At 43.3% G+C, this 20821-nt stretch overlaps 1 protein-coding gene across 1 annotated transcript in view; it reads left to right on the top strand.

The window, feature by feature from the left end:
- Nucleotides 1–19793, top strand: part of KCNJ6 (potassium inwardly rectifying channel subfamily J member 6) — a 91675-nt gene extending 71882 nt beyond the window's left edge. The window contains exon 3 of the mRNA XM_032629456.1: nt 19468–19793. Within this exon, the coding sequence (XP_032485347.1) occupies nt 19468–19793 (326 nt within the window). The remainder of the gene's footprint in view (nt 1–19467) is intronic.
- The last annotated feature ends 1028 nt before the right edge of the window (nt 19794–20821 follow it).

Genomic DNA, 20821 nt, shown 5'->3' with positions numbered 1-20821 from the left:
TTTGGACCACTTTCCTCCAGTTCCCCTTCCCCACGCCCCCAAACTCTGGTAACCACAAATCTGATCTCTTTTTCTCTGAGTTTGATGGCTTTTTTTTTTTTTAAATATAAGTGAGATCATACAGTATTTGTCTTTCTCAAGCCATTTCCTTCTGACGGGCTATTAACAAGGCAGAGTACAAATGGGTCCTCTGAGACACAGAAACTCTATCTCTGCAAATTGATCAAACAGTGGCTCCCAAGGTGTAAAATTAATGAAAACATAAACAATTATGAAAAGGCAATAAAATTGAACTATGTCTAGGCCAGGCTTAAGCTATACTTAATTTTCAGTGAAGGGTCTCCAGTTTGTGTACACTTCTGAGAGATAGGACAGATTCATAGACCTAAAGGAAAATCAGGAGGGGGGTCCCCCCACTCTGTTCCCTTCCCACACGTAAATCATCCCTAAAAAAAATCGAGGGCTGTACACATGCCTCTTACAGGCAGTGACAAACCTCAGGTTGGAGAACTAAAAGTTGTTTTGATAGGTGTTACTGGCTTCGTATTCTTGGCCAAATCAAATGTAGATCAGTTGATGTTCTTTTTCTCTGGTAACTGTGTCACCTTTGCCGAGACCCTTCTCTTCACTTTCAGCTTTCTACACAACTGCCCAGGTGCAAATTTGTGGCAAGGGGTGGTCTAGAGACATGGGTCACCCACTGGGATGCCAACGGTATCCACAAGATGCCAAACTGAGCCTTTGTTGAAGTGTCTAGTTCTCAATGGTAGCACCTTAGCCCAGAGCTTGTTTGCAAGTGACAGATGGAAACTTCAAGGCATAGGGGTTCTGCTAACCTGAAACCCCATCCTGCCCGGTCTTCAGGGCCCAGCTAAAGGCATCCTGGTCCAGAGTCTTCCCAGCCGGCCCCAACCCAGAGAGAATCCCTCAGCCTTTAAACTTGGAAACACTCCCTGGGCTGCTCATTTAGGTCTGATCACATGCAACCTCTAACTACCCACTATCTTTGCCCAGGTGAAGGCATCCCCTCTCCAACTGGATTTGTGCTATTGTAAGTGTTATCAGTGAAAGAAATGCTGGTTATGCTTTGTCATTTCCTCTCATTTCTTTAGTTCCCCAGGTCTTTATTGGGCACTTACCGTGTCCCACTCTGGGCACGGTTCCAGAAACATAAAACAGGAACAGTCCCTGCTGTCACAGCATTTATGTTCTATCAGGGAATACAAGCATTTTATCAAGAATTGCAGTGAGAGTCTCAAAGGGAACAGGCAGGTGTGATGGTGAGAGTGACGGGGAGGCCTAACTCAGTGCAGGGGTCAGGAAAGACCCCCTGGAGAAGGCAATATGGCCCCCGAGGAAGGTCTCAAGCCAGCCAGGCGAGAGGAGGGTGGACTTCAGGTAGTGGGAGCAGAGACCCGGAGAGAAAGCTGTAAGGATTTGGGGTTTTATTCGAGGAGCGATAGCAAGTCACTGAAAGGCTCTAAGCCAGACACAGATAGAATCAGACCAAGGTCACCCTGGTGGCAGGAGGAGAAAAGAGAGGAGAGCAGAAAGGCTGAAGGCTGGAGTTGCTGCTGGAGGTGATACAGGTCACAGTGTTGGCCATAAGGGGAGGGAACAGCAGAGATCCCAGCAGTATTTCAGAGGCAGAATCAACCAGATGTGTTCAGGGAGTGGATGCTGGGGGGAGGAGAGAATTCTGTCTGGCTGGTGGTAATGGTACCTGGAATCAGAAACCTGGGGTGAGGTGCAGGCTTGGAGGGAAAGTGGCTGCACGTGTTCCATCAGGAGTATTTAATGAGACATTGGAGGGGAGATGCCCAGTGGGCAGGTGAATGTCTGCATCTGGAGATCAGACATGAGGGTCAGGCTGGAGGTTTGAAAGCCAGCAGCACATGAAATCACATGAGTGAATGAGGTCATCCAGGGAGAGAGTGTAGACAGAGGACCCCGAAGCCCCAGAAGACGGCCCTGATGACCAAGAGGACAGGCTTGGTCAGCTGCAGAGCCAATCCAGTGAGCTTGCACATAGTAGGAGCTCCACAATCATGTAACTGATTTTTGCAGGACATGATCACCCATCTGTTGCCTGCCTGCAGTTTCACCTGAGTTTGGGGTTTTATAAAAAGCTAGGTAGGTGGGATGAGGTCCTCATCTAGAGTTTCCCTCAACATTTTTAACTCTCAATTACCACAAAAACAATGTAGGCAGTAGTTCATGTAAGTTTTAGTCTTCTCAAAACCACAGTACATGCTTTTAACACCGATGAATCAATGTACTGGACAGAAGCCCACAGGTCCATAGAAATGGTCCATCTACACATCTTTACCCATCAAAAAGATCCTAAGTCTTTGGAAAAAAACTGAGCCCCACGCCCAAATGTCTATATTGTTCTAATTATCAAACTCAAAACTGGTTTCACTAGAATCTTAAAGTCAGTAGAAATAGGATGTTTATGTTGAACTCTACAAAGAGTAATAGGATCACATAAGTTTTCCCAAGTTTTGTAAACTCATCAGGGGGCATCCTCGGGCTCACAGACGCTGATTTTTCCCTCCAAGACAAAGGCATTTTAGTTATAAATGTCATTTTATGTCTTATTTGAAAAGGAGTTCTAAAGATTTTAAGCCCACTTTTAAAAACATGTTCAAGGGTAGTTTATAATTTTACAGACAACACTCAGATAAGTAGAGATAGAACTGACTTTCTCTGCGACTGAAATTAACTCTTAAGCTCCCTTTTTGTTTCCTCCTAGAAAAAAGAAACCTTAAATTTGGGAATTAAAAGGTGACAATCACTTCCAGCTTTTTTTTTTTTTTTTTTGCACATTCTTTTTTTTTTTGGCCACACCTTGTGGCTTGTGGGATCTTAGTTCCCCGACCAGGGATCGAACCTGCACCCTCGGCAGTCAAAGCACGGTGTCCTAACCACTGGACCACCAGGGAATTCCCTCACTTCCAACTTTAAATGGGGTTAACTCAGATCTAAACTCTCGTTCGAGATGTCCCCCTCTGCCATCCTACGAGCGCTCTGAATCGGGGTGGGTTATACATCATTTTGGCACGAGGGATGGAGGGGTGTGGCTTAAGTACATCCTGTCTCCTTGCTGCTCCCCCCAAGGTCTTTGAGGGTATCCCATGGTGTCCCTGTGTCGGATGCAGGTGCCAAGGCTCCTGGGTAGAAGTTTCTGGGCACCTCTCCCCACTGGGCCTGCCAGTGGCTCCACCCTCTCGGTGGAGCGATGTGGGAACACACGCACACACTCCCGCTTACACGCTCTGGAACACACGCACTTGCACACACACGAGGGGAGCTTGCACAAGGGCAAAACGCACCCACATACACACAAACAGGCACAGTGCACTCCCATGCACACACATACACACACCCGGTCACTCTGGGGCCCGCCCCACGCTGCTACCAGACACTCCCCTGTCGGTGCTAGCAGCCAGCCTCGCAGAAGCTGGGCCAACCCTAGCCTGCTCCATGATGTCTGAAATCTTCCAGGGCCACGGAAAAGGCACTGAGTCCTGACGATTTCCGACTCCACTTCAAACTCTTTAGGGCCTTTTGTCTTGGCCTCTTCCCACGCCTGTCAGGCCCAAGGCAGGGGGTCCTGAGCCATTTCCTGGAAACCCGGGCAGTGTGCAAACCCTAGTCACATCCCCAACACCTCCACCCGGTCCCCCTCTCCCCAGCTGGTCTCACTTTCCTGAATGGCACAGGAAGACTTCAATTCTCATAGCTGTGGCTTCTGGAACTCCCAAGTCCTTTTTATTTTCTCTCCACAAAGTTTTGCTCTTGTCAATGACGGCCCTGCTGTCCAGGCCACTGGTGCAACTTTGGATTCGAAGTGTAACTTATAGTGTGTCAAAGCTGAGAGCTGGCCCCTCTCCACCCACCCCACGAAGCTGTGAAAAGCATTCACACCATGAGTGGGAAGACACAGGGCAGCCAGGAATAACCTGGGGTCATCAGGAAGAAGACTGTATTCATGAACTTTCCAAAAGACTTTCCCTCTGCGTGTTCATGGGTCCCTCCAGGGAAATCCCCACTGCAGGAATCGGCTCTAAAGTGATGCTTCCTCGACCAACAGAGAGCACGGTGAAAACTGAAAGGCTGGTGGCCAGCGTGGGACAAGCACCGACAGGGGAGTGTCTGGCAGCAGCGTGGGGCGGGCCCCAGAATGAGTGGGTGTGTGTGTGCGTGTGTGCTTCGGACGTCAGCATCAGGACCAGTTTATTGTTTAGCACATTTGATAGCATCTCTATGTAGGTCTAGACCCAGAGAAAATTCCCACCGTCTCCTTGCCCACCCCCTTAAAATTAGTATTTTTTTTTTTTTTTTTTTTTTTTTATGCTGTACGCGGGCCTCTCACTGTTGTGGCCTCTCCCGTTGCGGAGCACAGGCTCCGGACGCGCAGGCTCAGCGGCCATGGCTGGCGGGCCCAGCCGCTCCGCGGCATGTGGGATCCTCCCCGACCGGGGCACGAACCCGCGTCCCCTGCATCGGCAGGCGGACTCGCAACCACTGCGCCACCAGGGAAGCCCAAAATTAGTATTTTTGATGAGAAAAAGTAGATTGAAATGAACATCAAGAGCAGCTTTGAAGTTTGTTGAATTGAAGGAATTGAAGTTTGCGGGACCTTTTAAGGCAATATGCCATTCAGGAGAATATGGCCAATCACCCCGAACTGCCATAGTGATAATGAGAAACTCATTCCCTCATTCATTCATTTACTGAAATTTGATGAGAATTTATCATCAGTGGTGCTGGGTCATTGGCCCTATTGCAGCCCTTCACTGGATGGTCAGCTCTATGAGGTCAAGGTCATCACTGAATCCCCATCACCAAGCACAAAATATATATGGCGCTTTGAAGGTATTCAATAAATTCTTACTGAAAAAAATGAATACGTTAGTCTTCATTTGGTTTTGGTCTAGTTGGCAGATCAATGGACCCATGTGTTGACCCCAGCAGTCTGGCTAGAGAAGGTTAACACACATCAGGGCAAACTGGTACCAGGGTCAGACAGATTGTTTTAGGATGCTGTCGACAACCAGGCTAGAACACTTAGGGGGTTTGTTGCCTCTCACAAGTGCAAAGTCCATGGACAGATAAGGTGTCTGCTCCCGGTCATCTCTTCCTATCTCTCTGCTTTCACAGCCCCAATATGGCCACCAGCAGCCAGCAGGGCTATATGTGCCCTGGTTCACAATCATGAGAGCTTACTTCTGCCCATCACTTTACGTAATGGTTTGAAAGTCATCCTGAACGAAGAACCACTGAAGGAACATCATATGCCTTCTGGAACCAATGACCGTGGCCAAGAAAATGAAATGTATCCACAAGCTTAAGCCGAGTGGGACCCCAGAGTTCATGGGCTATAGTGGAGGGGGTGCACCTAATAAAACTCTGAGTACCTTTAGGAAGAAGGAATATAAGCAACAAGTATTCATTGCAAGTTCATGATTACCCTCCTGTCTTAATCCTTCTTTGTTTCTCTGATCAATCCGCTGTCCCACTCTCCACCGAAAATTTCAAATCTCCCCCCACCCACCTCCTACTTCAATAAGAAGATAGGCACTTTCAGACAGAAATTCGCTCAACTCTGCCCCATATCACAAATCTACCTGGACCAACGCCCACGGTCTATAAGGACAGAGCCTCCTTCTGCCACCTTGATTTCCTAGCTTTACCCGTCTCTCCAGTACCATAAGCTACTGATTACATCTTCTCCTACATTACATGGAGCCCTTCCCACTCAACCAGAGCCTTTTGCATCAGTATCTGAACGTGGGCAGGTGTCCCATGTCTTTCAAAACTCACTCAATCCCATGTCCCTTGCTAACTATTGCCTTCTCTCCTCATCTTCATAGTCAGGTTCTTAAAAAATTTCCTAAATTCACTTACCCCATTTCCTCACCCCAAACCCACTTCTCAAACGACTTCACTGACTCCTTTGCCCATCAACTCTCACTAAGTTGATAATGACCACCATGTCTGAAATCCAATGTATACTTTTCAGTTTGGGGCAATTTTCTCTCACTGGTTCTTGGCACTGTTAACCAACTGCCTTTCTTGAACACTCCTCTCCTGTGGCTTGTGCCACCCTCCACTCTTCTGTCTTTCTTCCTATCTCTCTAGCCACCCTCTGTCTCTCTCAACATGCTGGGCAAGCTCATCCTTCTCCACCTTCAAATGTTAAATTTTCACAATAGTCTCATCCTCAGTTTTTCTCATCACAAACCCTTCCCTTGGCAATTTCATCTGCCCCCAGGCTTCAATTCCATCCACATGCCACTGACATCCCAAGTATATACCTAATCCAGACCTCTTCTGTGGATTTGAGACTTGGTTATCCCAAGGACCTATTCAATATTCTTGCATATCTCAAAGTCACCATAAAATTAACATTCCCAAAACCAAACATGTAATTTTCCTGCACTCAAGATTCGCAATGGCACCACCATCCATCCCATTGCCGGAGCCAGAAATCTGGGCATCATTCTTGGCTCTTCCTTCTAACTCACTCCCTGAATAATTCACTTACAGAGGTCTATCCATTTGGCCTCCTAATACATCTTCAGTCCATTTTAGTCTCCCATCTCCACTGGTTCTCTTCTGCTTCTGATAACTATAATTTCTTCTTTGTACTATTGAAGTAGCTTCCTCACTCTTCTCCCCACACACACTTTGCCCTCCTCTAAGTCATTTTTCCCTCTGTAGCCAGAGCAATATTTTATTTAGTTCCCCTCACCCCTACCCCAAACACACTAGTCGTTCAGTTTCTTGGACATCTCAGGGACCCTCCTCCAACGGAACCTCCTTCTGCCAGAAATGCTTCCTTGATATAGTCCACTTACCCCTACCTCACTCATTCCATTGCTCATCCTTAAAGTCTTAAGCCAAACGCCACATCCTCAGGGACACTTTCACTAATTCCCACGTGAACCCAAGTGTGATTTCTGTGAGAAGAATCCACCTTTTCTTCATTGCATTTATTACAGTTATAATTTTACATTCATTTAGATGTTTATTCCATTCTTAGAAGACTATAAATCCGATGAACCCAGGGACCATGTCATCTTTTGACGCCCAGAATTCGTCAAAATGCCAGACACATAGTAGGTCCTCAATAAATATTATATGATGAATGAATAAATGAATTATTATCACCTGGGCCCTTTTATTCCTTTAGCCATTAACAAATACTTACTGGGCATATTATCAAACACCGTTGCCAAACACTATAGCAGGGGACAGAGATAAAGTAGTGGCCAAGACAGAACTCCTGCCCACAGGAACCCCCATTCCCAGACTTGAAAATGTAGGAACAAATATTGACAATTGCAATTTGGTGAGGAAGATTCTGGTAGGGTGAGCACTGGCCACTGAGAAAGCACATGACCTGCCCATAACCCAGTTGCAGTTTAACGAAAACCTCTCTTCTCTATTTTCCCTTAAACCTCTTCCTCCTCACATGCACACACACACCTTCTCCTAAAGCAGAATTGTTTGTTCTTTTGTTTTTGCTTCTCTTTGTTTGTTTGAACCTAGGATCACACAAATGTCAGTGAGTTCCTGAGCCCTTGAGCCTTACAAACTGTTGTATGTTTGTATATTTTAAGAAGAGAGGATCCATGAATTTCATAAGATTCCCAAAAGGTCCTTGACCAAAAAAGGTTAAGAACCACTGCCTGGAAAATGCAGAATAATGGGGGACAATGAATGAGACGAGTGGACTCTTCAAATATCAGGCACCAAGGGTATTTTGAAATGTTCAAAGAATAGTAAGGCATAAAATAAACCCTGACATCAACAGGAAGATGAAACATGATGTCTCCAGATCTTTCTCTGAATGGTTTTTATTCCTTTTGAAAAAAATCAACAAGCAACCAAATACTTGATGTAAGGGAAAAAATGTTATTGATCAATGCTGCTAATTCTACAAGAAAGGTCAGCTTTTATGCTTGACCAAGGGAAGGAATGGCACTAAGAGAATTGCCAGTGCTGTCCTCAAACAGAGCCCTAGGTCAAGGCTTTCACCTGTGAAATTTCTTGTAGATCATTTCTCTACTCTGGTCATTATTTTCCCAGCTATGACAGATGAGGAATAAGAGAAGCTAAGTAGCCTATCCAGGCCACACTGTGGCTCTGGGCAGCCCAGATTTAAACCTGGGCCAGTCTGCTTCCAGCTCCCACTGTTCAACTCCACTGTATCATTGATAAGCCTATGGATTCTATGATGAAAGGAAATGAGCACGTCCAGAGATTTCAAATTGCTTTAGCGGAAGAAAATCATCATACAGCTTCCTGTCCTGAAATATATTCCCTCTGCAGGGTCAGAATGAGAAATAAGAATGTGTGTGCATCTAAGTTTGCTTATTTTACAAAAGGAAGCACAGGGTAAAGCAGAAACAAATGAAAATGGCCACATACAGGAGGTGGGCAGAAACAGGATAGAAGAAGAGGTGGGAATGAGACTTTTCTGAATATATCTTTTTATGCTGACTTAATTTTTGAACTATTTAAGTGGTTTAAATTTTCTTTTAAAAAAAAAAAAGGACCACAAAAGCAAATCCTAAAAGGAAATACAATTAGAAACAAATGAACCTAACTAGATATAAAACAGATAACAAGGCTACATAGAAAAAAGGATGAATCCAATAACTTTGGAACTCAGTACTTGGATTGCACTACCTCAGTGGGAATGGTCTAAGATTAAAAAGATTTCAGTTTTTAATTTTACCCTCATAGGTTGCGGATGATGGTTTCAAAAGTACACAGAGCACCTGTACTATTAACAAAAGGTTGCTTATTCAGATCATACAAGATAGTTTGCTACTATCTCTTTCCTTCGGTAGAAACTCACAGGACTTACAGAGTAAAAGGAGGAAGTGTTAAGATAGTCTTTGATTGGTGAGTGTTCTATTATAGAACTTTTGGAAGCAGGGAAGTGTTCTAATTGGCTTTCAAGTGCATTTGGCAGTCTTTGGTTCACTATTTACTGGTACATACTGGGGATTTCTTGTAAAGTCACAGGGGCTTTCCTGTTTCAACTAGAAGCTATCTGGTCCTCCTGCTGTGAGGTCTGAGTCTTGTACAAACAATTCTTCAGTAGACTTATAGGTGTGATAATTCCAAAGCTGCTTTGTGTGCTCGTAGGATAGAGCCAATGATAAATGTATAGATTTTTGGGAACCTGGAACTGTTGGAGAAGAGAGAAACAAATATAGAATGGGAGAGGTTGAAGAAGAATCCTGCAGTTTATGATTTGATTTGAGGCTATCTCATGATTTCTTTCAAAAAGAATCAAGGTTGTTTAGTGTCTCCAAGCAACATTCTGAATCTGGTAGCCACTGCTCCAGACTGAGTAGAGAATAAGTACATTTGTATGGAAGACAAGGTAAGAATTGACAGACTTAGGAGAGCTGGTGGGGAACAAATGGTAGATATGATGGGAAAGACAAATGGTGAGCAGGTATTATTTGGCAGTCAAGTTACAACATCCAGTGGCAACATCCCTTGGGCCATGATGATTCATCTACTCTCCATTTTATTTTGTAAATATAGGTATAAGGCATTTGCAGGAGTTATAAAGGTCACAATGAACACATGATCCCTGTTTTCAAAAATAGATATAATAGTGTGACAGTTGAGGACATAGGCTCTAGAGACAGGCTCCCTAAATTAGAACCCTAGTTCCACTCTTACTGATATTAGTCTGCTAGGGCTGTCATAGCAAAATACCGCAGACTGGGTGGCTTAACCAACGGAAATGATTTTCTCATCATTCTGGAGGCTAGAAGTCCAAAAGCAAGGCACCATCAGTGCTATTTGCCTGTAGGGCCTCTCTTCTTGGCTTGTAGACAGCCACCTTCTGGCTGTGTCCTCATGTGGCACGTGGAAAGAGAGAAAGCTCTCTAGTACCTCTTCCTCTACAAGGACAATGGTCCTACTGGATTAGGTGACTTTGTTTAACCTTAATTCCCTCCCTAAAGTTCCTATTTCCACATACAGTCACATGAAGGGGTTAGGTTTCAATATAGGAATTTTGGAGGCACACAATTCAGTCCATAAAACTGTGTGACCCAGAACATTTACTTAACCTCTCTTTGTCTTAGTTTGCTTGTATGTTAAGTAGATATCGTAGCATCACCCACCTATGAGGGCTGTTGTAAGATGTTGTTAGTTTGTTGATGCACATAAAGCATTTGGTGCCAGGCATACAATAAACACTCAATAAATAATGTTTTTTACTTAATTCAATACTTGATTTATGAATTTATCAGTTACTTTGGTGAGAGTACAATTGGGAGTACACATGTAGAATGCCTTTTTTCAAACATTTAAAAAAATACACTTTTCAATATTTTTTTGTGTAGCTAGAGGTGAACCTCACTGGCCATCCAAAATTTCAGTAACAGAAGAAGTACAACAGTTTATTGAAGGTATTCGTTTTTTTTGGGGGGGGTACGCGGGCCTCTCACTGTTGTGGCCTCTCCCATTGCGGAGCACAGGGTCCGGACGCGCAGGCCCAGCGGCCATGGCTCACGGGCTCAGCCGCGCCGCGGCACGTGGGATCCTCCCGGACCGGGGCACGAACCCGCGTCCCCTGCATCGGCAGGCGGACTCCCAACCACTGCGCCACCAGGGAAGCCCTATTGAAGGTATTCTTAACCTGAGCATAAGACAGGGCTTGTTTAAATGATCAGCAGTTGGCTGAGCCTAATGAATAAGATTACCATTACATTATGGCAGAGATTACTCTATACTGCTTCTTTTTGACACTGGGCTTGGAAAATCACCAAGATCGTTCTCCCTCACAAAGACTTATAAACATTAGTGCAGAACACTTTATTACTGCACTAATTCAGTGCAGTTTTTATTGAGAATGAGAACAAAGAGTAAAGGAAAACATTACATCATGTAGCCTGGTATTTGAAATAAAAAGACAAAACGCCTGCAGTCAATTCTTTGTTTCTGAATATTGGCAATATAGGTTAATTTTACAGAATTCCAAAGTGGTGAGGGTGGTGTATTCCATCTTATTTTATTGGAATCACATTCTCCAGGCAATTTTGATGCATTTTCTATCTACTGAGTGCATACCTCCAGCTTTATCCAGAGGGCTCTCTCTTGAGGATGGCTTTCATCACATTGGTATGCTGCACAAAACATCTCCAGTCATCATTTGTCACCGTGAATCTAAAAATAAGGCTTTGCCTGTTGAATCTCCATCTTGCAGGGTCTGACCTGTGTTTGCTCAGTGCCTGTTAGATCCCTCAACTGGGCCTCAGTCTGGCTTCCCAGCTTCCTGGGCTTTTTGTTCATCACCAATGACAAGCAGTCCCTCCTTCACCACTCCTTATTCTAATGTACTCTTACTCAAGGAATGAAACACCACCAAAAAGATGGGCTGTTTCTATTCACTTTCAAGTGAGTTAAACTCTTGGAAGATTAACCAGAGAAGCTCTCAGTGGATAAATTATGAAGTGCAATAATTTTTTTTAAGACACACACACACACACACACACACACACACACACACACACACACACACGCGCGCGCGCGCGCCTTTGGGCTTTGGGGAAATAACTTAGACCAGACAACGCTGCTATGGAAATCAAGCAGGCTCCTCAAACACAAAGTCAAAGGCATGCCTGACCCACGAACACACCAACAGGCCATTCCTCCTCTAACCCCACTGGCCTCAATGCTGTCTCGCAATGTCAGTGTCCACCTGTTTCTTTCGAGATTGTGAGGCCAGATTCCCCAGGGATGTGACATGAGTGGTCTCCACACCTCAGTTTCCTCATTTGTAGAACAGGGATAGAATCATAGCACATGCTCATGGGGTTGTTATAAGGATTAAATGAAATAGACAAGGTAAAGGGCTTAGGGAATCCCCAGCTCACAGTAACTACTTGGGAATATTCCATGAAGATGACAGTGACGTGATAATGAGGAATGAGAAGAAACGGGGACTATCATTTATAGCACAGGTCTCACATGTCACGTCCTCCTCCCCGATTTTGTCTTGCCCACCTCTAAGCTGACTCTCAGTTGTGGAATTTCCTGTGGTTATTTGCACAAAAAGCAGTCAAGGAGGCTAAGTAGACAGCATCTTACTGTACAGAGACCCAGTTTCTGACTCACCATCAAGGAAATAAAAATGCATGAAAAACTAGTTGAAGGGTGAGAAACACAATCATGTATTTCTGTTTAACCCCACTAGCTGGGTCACGGAGCTAAGGAGACCATGGATGGAGTTTATGCCCCAGATGCACTGAGCCTCCCTCCTTCCCCTGCCCCCACCATACATTCCGAAGACCCCAGGCACCCAGTTGGATGTCAGTTATCGTGAACCCTTGGTCATTAGGGCACGCAGGCAAGGGCCCTCATTTCTGGAAGTCCCAGTCAGAATTCCTGATTCTGAGCTTCTACAGGAATGAGAAGATGGACTGTAAGCTCCCTGAGGCTGGGAACTCATTACCTAGCACATGGATTCCATTTAATAAACATGACCCGAATAAATGAGTGGTTAACAGCTCTGATCACAGGGTAACTTTAGGAAAAGACATTATAGCTATTTTGAGCCAACAGATGTTTGGAAACATTTAAATGATGGTACAAAGCAGAATTATATAGATTAGATTATGTCACAATTCTTTTTTATTGCTTCCAATTCTTTACATAAAAATATAAGTTTGTATAAACAACAAGGACCTACTGCATAGCACAGGGAACTATATTCAATATCTTGTAATAAACCATAATGGAAAAGAATCTGAAAAAGAATATACATATATATATATATATATATATATATATATATATATATATAACTGAACCACTTTGCTGTATACCTGAAACATTGTAAATAACTATACTTCAATAAAAAAACAGAAGAAAAAGCAGTTCTGAAAACACAGAACGAGAGGAGCTTTTGCACAAAAGATAAGCAGGCTAATACTGCAAGAACAAATGGAATTAGCAATCTTTTAAAGTAGCACTTGGTAAGTACAAAATAATGCATGTCACGTATTACATTACAGGGTATAAGAAAACACTTCCAGTTTGTTCGATTTAAGAGCTAGAACATTACTGTTGTATCTACTTCTGTATTCCTTCTCCACCCTAACATAACTACTTATTTTTATCATTCTCTTAATTGCTTTAAAAAAATAATTTTGAATGTGCCCCTGAATGATATATTACTTATGCTTACTTTTAGCTTTATACAAATGGTATCATTTTATATATTCTATACAACTTGCTTTTTCACTCAATATTATGTTTTCTAATTTATTCATTTATATACTGATGTTTATTACCTATTTCCCATGGAGTCATCCTGTTGTTCTTTTACTAATTTCTTAAGTTGGATATTCTGCACAGACTTTCTTCTTTTCTAATATAAGCATTTAGGTCTATACATGTTTCTTACTTTCCATGTATCCCACAATCTTGACATTCTACATTTCAGTATCATTCATTTCTACGTATTATTGAACTCCCATTAGAGTTTCTTCATTGAAGTCATTTCAAAGTATGATTATATGTTATGAAACACATAGTAGTTTCTTTTCATTCATCGTTTCTTTTTATTCATGATTTGCATCTATTCGTACACAGAATTAGGGGATACTCTTCTTCAGTTTTGTCCTCTGTGAGATTCCCCATCCTTTTCAGCTCCCAGGCCCCCTCTTCTCTGTCTATAAAGACAGGATTTCTCTCCACGTGTTGGCCACCCATACTGCTGCCCGGTCTCACAGGCTCAGAGTTCATTCTCAGAGTAAGGCAGTGAGAAGAGAGGAAAACGCAGCCACAAACTCTTTGGTCCACAGAGACCTCTTTTCCCAGTCCTCTGGCCAGAAAGATTTTCTCCCAGCTCTGGACTACGCAGCACTGAGAGCTGGCTTCAGAGATACAAAATTAATGAGGGCTCCCCACCCCCATTCTCCAGCCCAGAGAGGACCTTGTCCTGGTCCTTTGGCCAGAAAGACAGGGTTTCTCTCTGAGATTTTGTTGCAGCACCACAGCCCAGTTCTGCATAGGGACCACTCTCAGGTTAAAGCCAGATGATAAAAGAGAGAAAAAACCAAACCAAGAAATTTACCCCCAAACAAGTCATTCTTCAAGTTTTGGTACCCCTCCCCAATCTTCCCACTAGTGGTAACTTTTCAGAGTCTGCAGGTTGTTGCATTTTGTGTTTTGTCTAGAAGTCTTCATTGTAAGCAATGGGAGACAAAGGCTGCACTGACTCCATCTTCACCAAGCCCAGAAGTCCCATCCCTTACTTGTTATTGAACTTATTTTTGATTAAAATTAGGGAGTTTGTAACTTTCCAGTGTCTAGCTTGTATTTTAGCTGAGGGTCCTTCCTAGATAATCTGACATGACGCAGAAACAGAAATCTCCCACTTTCTTTTCTAAGGACCACAAGCCATCTTTTAATTTAATAATACATGTCAGACATTTCCAGTCAACATTTCTCTATAGTTCCTTAGGTCCATTCTCTTCACTTAACAACAGGTATTTGGGGGGAACCTCCAATGTTGAAGCACTATGTAAATGCTAGGAATATGGAAATAAAGAAGATAAACGAACTTTGAGGCATCCACAGTCCAACAAGGAAACCAGACACTTAGCATGAGCTGCAAAGGCTGTGAAAAGGCTGTGATGGGGTGTCACTGAAATATCCTGATAGCCGTGGGCTCCTAGTTCCAACTCAAGTGGGGTCGGTCACAGAGGGCTTTAGAAAGGAGATAATAAATCAGCTCTTGAAAGATGAACAGGAGTCCACCGGGGGAAGGGCATTCAAGATAAAGCAAATAGCACACATACAGGCATAAAAATACAAATGCAAATGGCAAGACAGCCAGCATGCTCAGAGTAAAGGCTGTGATCTGAACTTGGAGATCAGATTTTTCAGGTTTTATTCATCTCTACAAAAGGAGCTTCTCTTTTTCCAGAGATTACTTCACTCACTTCAAAAACCTACCTCAGTGGCTTCCTTGGTGATGCAGTGGTTAAGAATCCACCTGCCAGTGCAGGGGACACGGGTTCGAGCCCTGGTCCGGGAAAATCCCACATACCGTGGAGCAGCTAAGCCCCTGCGCCACAGCTACTGAGCCTGCACTCTAGAGACCGTGAGCCACAGCTACTGAGCCCGCATGCCACAGCTTCTGAAGCTCATGTGCCTAGAGCCCGTGCTTCACAGTAAGAGAAGCCACTGCAATGAGAAGCACATGCACCGCAACAAAGAGTAACCCCCGCTCGCCGCAACAAGAGAAGACATGCGCACAGCAACAAAGACCCAGTGCAGCCAAAAATTAATTAATTAATTTAAAAAAAAAAAAAACCTACCTCAGGACACCGTAATGATCTTTCTGATATGAAAAAACAAACACAACTTGCATACACACTGATTGAATCTTTTTTTTTTTTCTGATGACCAGGCGGTCTCCTTTTACTTTATATTTCTGTACATACATAGACAGGTATTATCTAAACTTTTATGTGCATGGTAAATATACATGTGTCATTCCTGTTTTCCATTATTAGTGTTGTAGATATTTTCATGTTTTTCATTTTTAGTCTTTTTTATTAAGCAAAGAAAATTCTGCATCCTCAGCTCACACTCATTTCAAAGCCTGAAACACAATCCGTGAAAAATTGGTCTCAGAGTCACAGTCACACTTCAGTGAGTTAAGTGACATCGAAAATCACAAGGGCTCCACTGTCACACACTGATGTAATTTTGGTGGCTGCACCTTAGTTGGTTTTATTTTGTTACTTTTTCAACATCAGTAAAAATCACAATTTTTCTAAGAATGGACTGGGACCAATGTCAATATGTAAAACAGGAATCTTTCTGAAGAAAATGAAAATTATCAGCTTACACTAGAAATACTTTTCGATATTGTTAGACAAATATATTAATATTCTTTTCATCTCTTTTCAAATGAATTAGGACACCAAAAGGTGAATAAAAATTGGGAAAGCATCCACAAACATTTGTTTAAATCTCTCTTATTCATTTTTGATTACATAAATTAATCCTATTAAAGTGGTACTATGAAAAGGTATTTTACTATCCCTGTGGAATTCAATAAGCACATTCATTTGCTAGGGCTGCCATAACAAAGTACCACAGACTTGGGCGGCTTAAACAGGAATTTATTGTCTCCTAATTCTGGAGGCTGGAAGTTCAAGATCAGGGTGTTGGCAGGGTTGGTTGCTCTCTCCTCGGCTTATAGATGGAGATGACCATCTTCTCCCTATGTCCTCACACAGTATTTCCTCTACACATGTCTGTGTAACTTATCTCCTCTTCTTATAACAACACTAGTCATATTGAATTAGGACCCCCTCCCAATGACCTCATTTTAACTTAATTACCTCTTTAAAGACCCTCTCTCAAACAAGTCACAGTCTGCGGTACTGGGGGTTAGAACAACATAGGAATTTGGGCTGGGGGAGAGTACAAAGTTTAACCACTGTTTGTTTTTGACAAACAGCCCAAGGGAACAAGTTATTTGCATTGGGCAAACTCTGTCCCAAGTCAAAAAGAGACAAGCCTTGTAAATGGGATTTTCTAGGGAACTGCTAGAAACTTGAAATGATGACAATTCTGAGCATGAGGCTTTGAAAGAGCTCCAATCCTGTTCTGACCCCTCCAGCAGTTGCTAGACTGCTCTTTTGCACCATGATTGCAGGCTGTTGATTTTTAAGGTTAACGTAAAGCTGAGCAGGGGGAAAGTTAAAATTTCCCAAAGCTCAGGGTTTTTACTGCGATTCAGCCATTTTTCTTGAGCAAACACTCCTGGAGTTCATTTACAGAGTTCTAAAAGAGTTTGCTTTGTCAGTTTCTGCCAGCATTCTCATTGCTTTCATGGAGGAGAGGGTTTTCAGACGTCCTTTCTCCAGCAGTCCCAATGACAACCTCTTGGCTGCATCCTGTGTTGTTTCTTCATACCTGTGTCCCAAGTTTCTAATTCTCTCTTCAGTCAATTCCAATTGGATGTTAAACCTCCATATAGATTTTAATTTTAATAATTGTATTTTTAATTTCTAGTTCCATTTGGCCATTTACATAGCCAGAAATCAAAATCTAGGTGAATTTTATTTGCCTGTCTCTGTTTTCTAGTCATGTCACAATAAACATATGCTTCCTCAATGGGAAGAAAAATTTGAAAGTTATTTTATCACCTTTTCCTTTTGACTTCCTGTTTGTGCCTCACTCTGAGCCCACAGAACCCTGTCATCACCTGTCTTCCCCCATCACTCCCAAACACAGATAAAGAGTTGGTAACTCAGAAGAGAAATGTTGAGAAATAAAAGCAAGATGCTGTTGTTCTTTGATTTACAATGCCCAGTAACCCTGCTGTACTTGTTTCAGAGGCATGGGGGTGGGCAGACCAAATAATTGGGTAGTCAGGGAAACACTGAAGAAGGGTAGCATTCAGTTTTAAGGTTCAGAAGAAGAGCAGAATGTGAATGAGGGCTGTATGGGCTCAGACTCTGCCAGCTGCTGTGGGTCAGTCACTTCAGTCCCTGGGCCCCAACATTCTTCTTCTAGCCACGAGGAACAGGTGCACTGCTGTGGGAATATTTTGTAGATCTGAACGCTTCTGTGTAAAACCTACATGTGTCCTCTTCTCCTTACCACACCTGCATTCAGCATAAAGCAATTGCCTAATATATCTTATAGGCTGTCCTAAGGAATAATATATTGACTGACTGGCTGGCTGCTTCCCTGGATGAATGAACACAGGGCTGCAGTAGGACTATGGTGAGTCCTACGTGGTTTTACCTTTGCGGGCCCTTTATTCCATTTAAAAAATTTCTAATTATATTTTTATATAATTATATAATATAATATAAAGTGTATAATCTACCTTATGTAATATGTAATATACTTTACATAAAGATGAATATTTTCATGGGCCCCTAAAAGCACTGTGGGCCCTTGGTACTGGACCTACTGAGCTAATGGAAAGTCAGCCCTGAAGGAATGGCTGAATGAACGCTTCCATGTCCTGAGAAGTTTCATAAGAGATTCTTCGACCTCAGAAAAAAAATGCACCAATGTCTTCCCCGTATTTTACACCAAGCCTGTTGCCTAGTTTCCTTTTCTAAGGAGGTGGGTGGGATTTCCCTTGTTCTGCCTTTTCACATTTAAAAGGAAGCTATCCCTGACTCCTGGGCTGCCAGTAGCTCATATGGCATTTTTGTGCAAATTAGAAAAAGTCTTCTTGTCTATAAGCAGGAAGGGCGGGTGAGATGGGGGGGGCGACTTTAAAGTATTATATTATCACACCATCTGAACAACCATCTCCACTGGTCCTGGGGAAAGTACAAATTCAGATCAGCATCCCTTCCAACCTCATTTGGGGGACCACAGTAGCTGCCTCTGTGTCACGGCAATGGGAGGGTAACACAAATCTGTGGCCTCCAGCTGAAAGGCAGCATAAGTTTAGTTTAAAATGTCAAATTTCATTCTAAGTCTGTGGCCAAAACCAAGACTCAAATCCCAGCAGGGCTCAGGCAAAACCTCTAAAAGCAGTGTGAGACAAAAGTCATGACCTCAGATGATCCTGGAGTAAAAAGTGGACAAGGCACAACCACATGAGTGTGCACCTGTATGCATGTGCACACATGCTTTCCTGTGTGTGTGCCTGACCTTGCAGGCAAGTGCCGGCAAGTGCCTGGTGTGAGCCAGGACTTTCACGTTGCTCTCTGGGATTCCATGCGGAAGCCTGGTATCTCCACCACATGCCCTCCTGCATGGTAGCACATGTCTACAACAAGAAAGACACCTCCTTGTAGTTGTGACACTGTTACCAAGTCCAAACTTGTACTGCTCACCTCACGGCAGGCCAATAAATCAAGAGATGAGTCGTTGAGGCAAGAAATAGCAACTTTATTCGAAAGCCAGCAGACCGAGAAGATGATGGACTAGTGTCCCAAAGAACCATCTCACCTGAGTTAGAATTCAGGCTTCTTTTATACTAAAAGAGGAGGGGGTGTGGCTGGTTGTTGCAGACTTCTTGGGGTCAGAATCCTTTGTTCTTGCAGCTGTCCATGTAGGTCAGGTCATAATGCCCCTGTAAACCTCCAACAAGACAAATGTTATCCTCTGTTCTGCAACTTTTTACCTCTATATGAATGGGAAAGTGTTATACCTTTAAAGGTCAGAGTTTTGAGAATGGGATATCCTGTATATTTCAGGCTATAGGCAACATTCTTAACTTGTAGCAAAAGCAATTGAATACAAGGTTTAAGTAAAAGAAGCAGATTTAATATGGAGTCAGATTCTATTCTTCCCTATTATAGCAGCCTATGTGGGTCACAGTCTCAACACCACATGCAGCAGTCCTGCCTGTCTCCCTGAGTCCCCTGGGTGATGCAAAGCCCACAGACACACACACTAAAGCCTCCGTTCTCCTCTCTGCAGGGATGACATGCCAAGCTCGAAGCTCCTACATCACTAGTGAGATCCTCTGGGGGTACCGGTTCACCCCTGTCCTGACGCTGGAGGACGGGTTCTACGAAGTCGACTACAACAGCTTCCACGAGACCTACGAGACCAGCACCCCATCTCTCAGTGCCAAAGAGCTGGCCGAGTTAGCCAGCAGGGCTGAGCTGCCCCTGAGCTGGTCCGTCTCCAGCAAACTCAACCAACACGCAGAACTGGAGACTGAGGAGGAAGAAAAGAACCCTGAGGAGCAGACGGAGAGGAATGGTGATGTGGCGAATCTAGAGAACGAATCCAAAGTTTAGTCCCCTGGCTGGGCCACCCCTTCTCCTCTCTGCCCACAACCTTCCCTTGTCTCTCATTCTCTTTCTTTTCTGTCTCTCTTACTTTGTTCTTTCCTTATATTGAAGTTTGGCATTACCAGAAAACAAATCTTCAAGGTGTAAAATATCTACCTGCCCTCTCAGTTATTCAGATTGACAAGGCAGATTCAGATTGGGTTAAGGTGTCATGTACCCTCATTTGTGACCCAAGCCTGGTCTCCTCCCTGAATACGACACATCCAAGTCCTAGAGATTTCTGCTACTTACCTGCATGTGTTGTACAATACCAGATCTCAAAAGAGTGCATCAAAGAGTTTACCTGGGATATGATGAGGAAGGTCTCTGGTGCCTATTCATTCATGCAGTGAGACATAGAGTCGAGCCCTCAGTTTTATACATCTCAATAAATTTCATCTACAGGGCGAGGTGCTTGCCCTCTGCAGGCATTGCATTTATAGGACCCAGGTGAGGTAATGACAAAATACTGTACATATATATGCCTTATGTAATTATTTTCTTTTGCAGTTAGTAATAAAACCCAGCATGTACAAAAGTACTGTAGAACAAAACTTCTAAATAATGTACATAGATGTAAAAATAATGTAGGTTTAGATATATAACTTTAGAAATAAGATTAAAAGAAAAAAAAAAAGGATTCCCAAAGTACAGTAGGCATTTCTGTTCTGATGTCCTGTTTTCTGGATTTCTTTGGTCCCATTGACCGCTGGCCCTTTAGTGCATGGCCTTTGCTCCGTGTCCCAGACTGGCAGCCGTTTGGGTACCTCACTGTTCCCTTTAATTGAATCTAATAAGCCATAGGTCTGGGAGAAGTTTGGAGGTTCAGTAGATGGCAAAACACACCACCAGTATGCTGATATACTGTGAAATGTTTACAAAACTGAGGTCTCTTTTTTAAGTAACAAGACCTCACTGACTAGCCTGGGGCAGAATTTCAGGAGGAGGACATGCTCTGGCATGTCATCAATGATGTGTGTTTTTTGGTTTTGTTT

This window comes from Phocoena sinus, chromosome 4 (assembly GCF_008692025.1).
Source record: "Phocoena sinus isolate mPhoSin1 chromosome 4, mPhoSin1.pri, whole genome shotgun sequence".
Classification (NCBI taxonomy): Eukaryota; Metazoa; Chordata; class Mammalia; order Artiodactyla; family Phocoenidae; genus Phocoena; species Phocoena sinus.
This window is presented reverse-complemented; position numbering and strand designations above follow the sequence as displayed.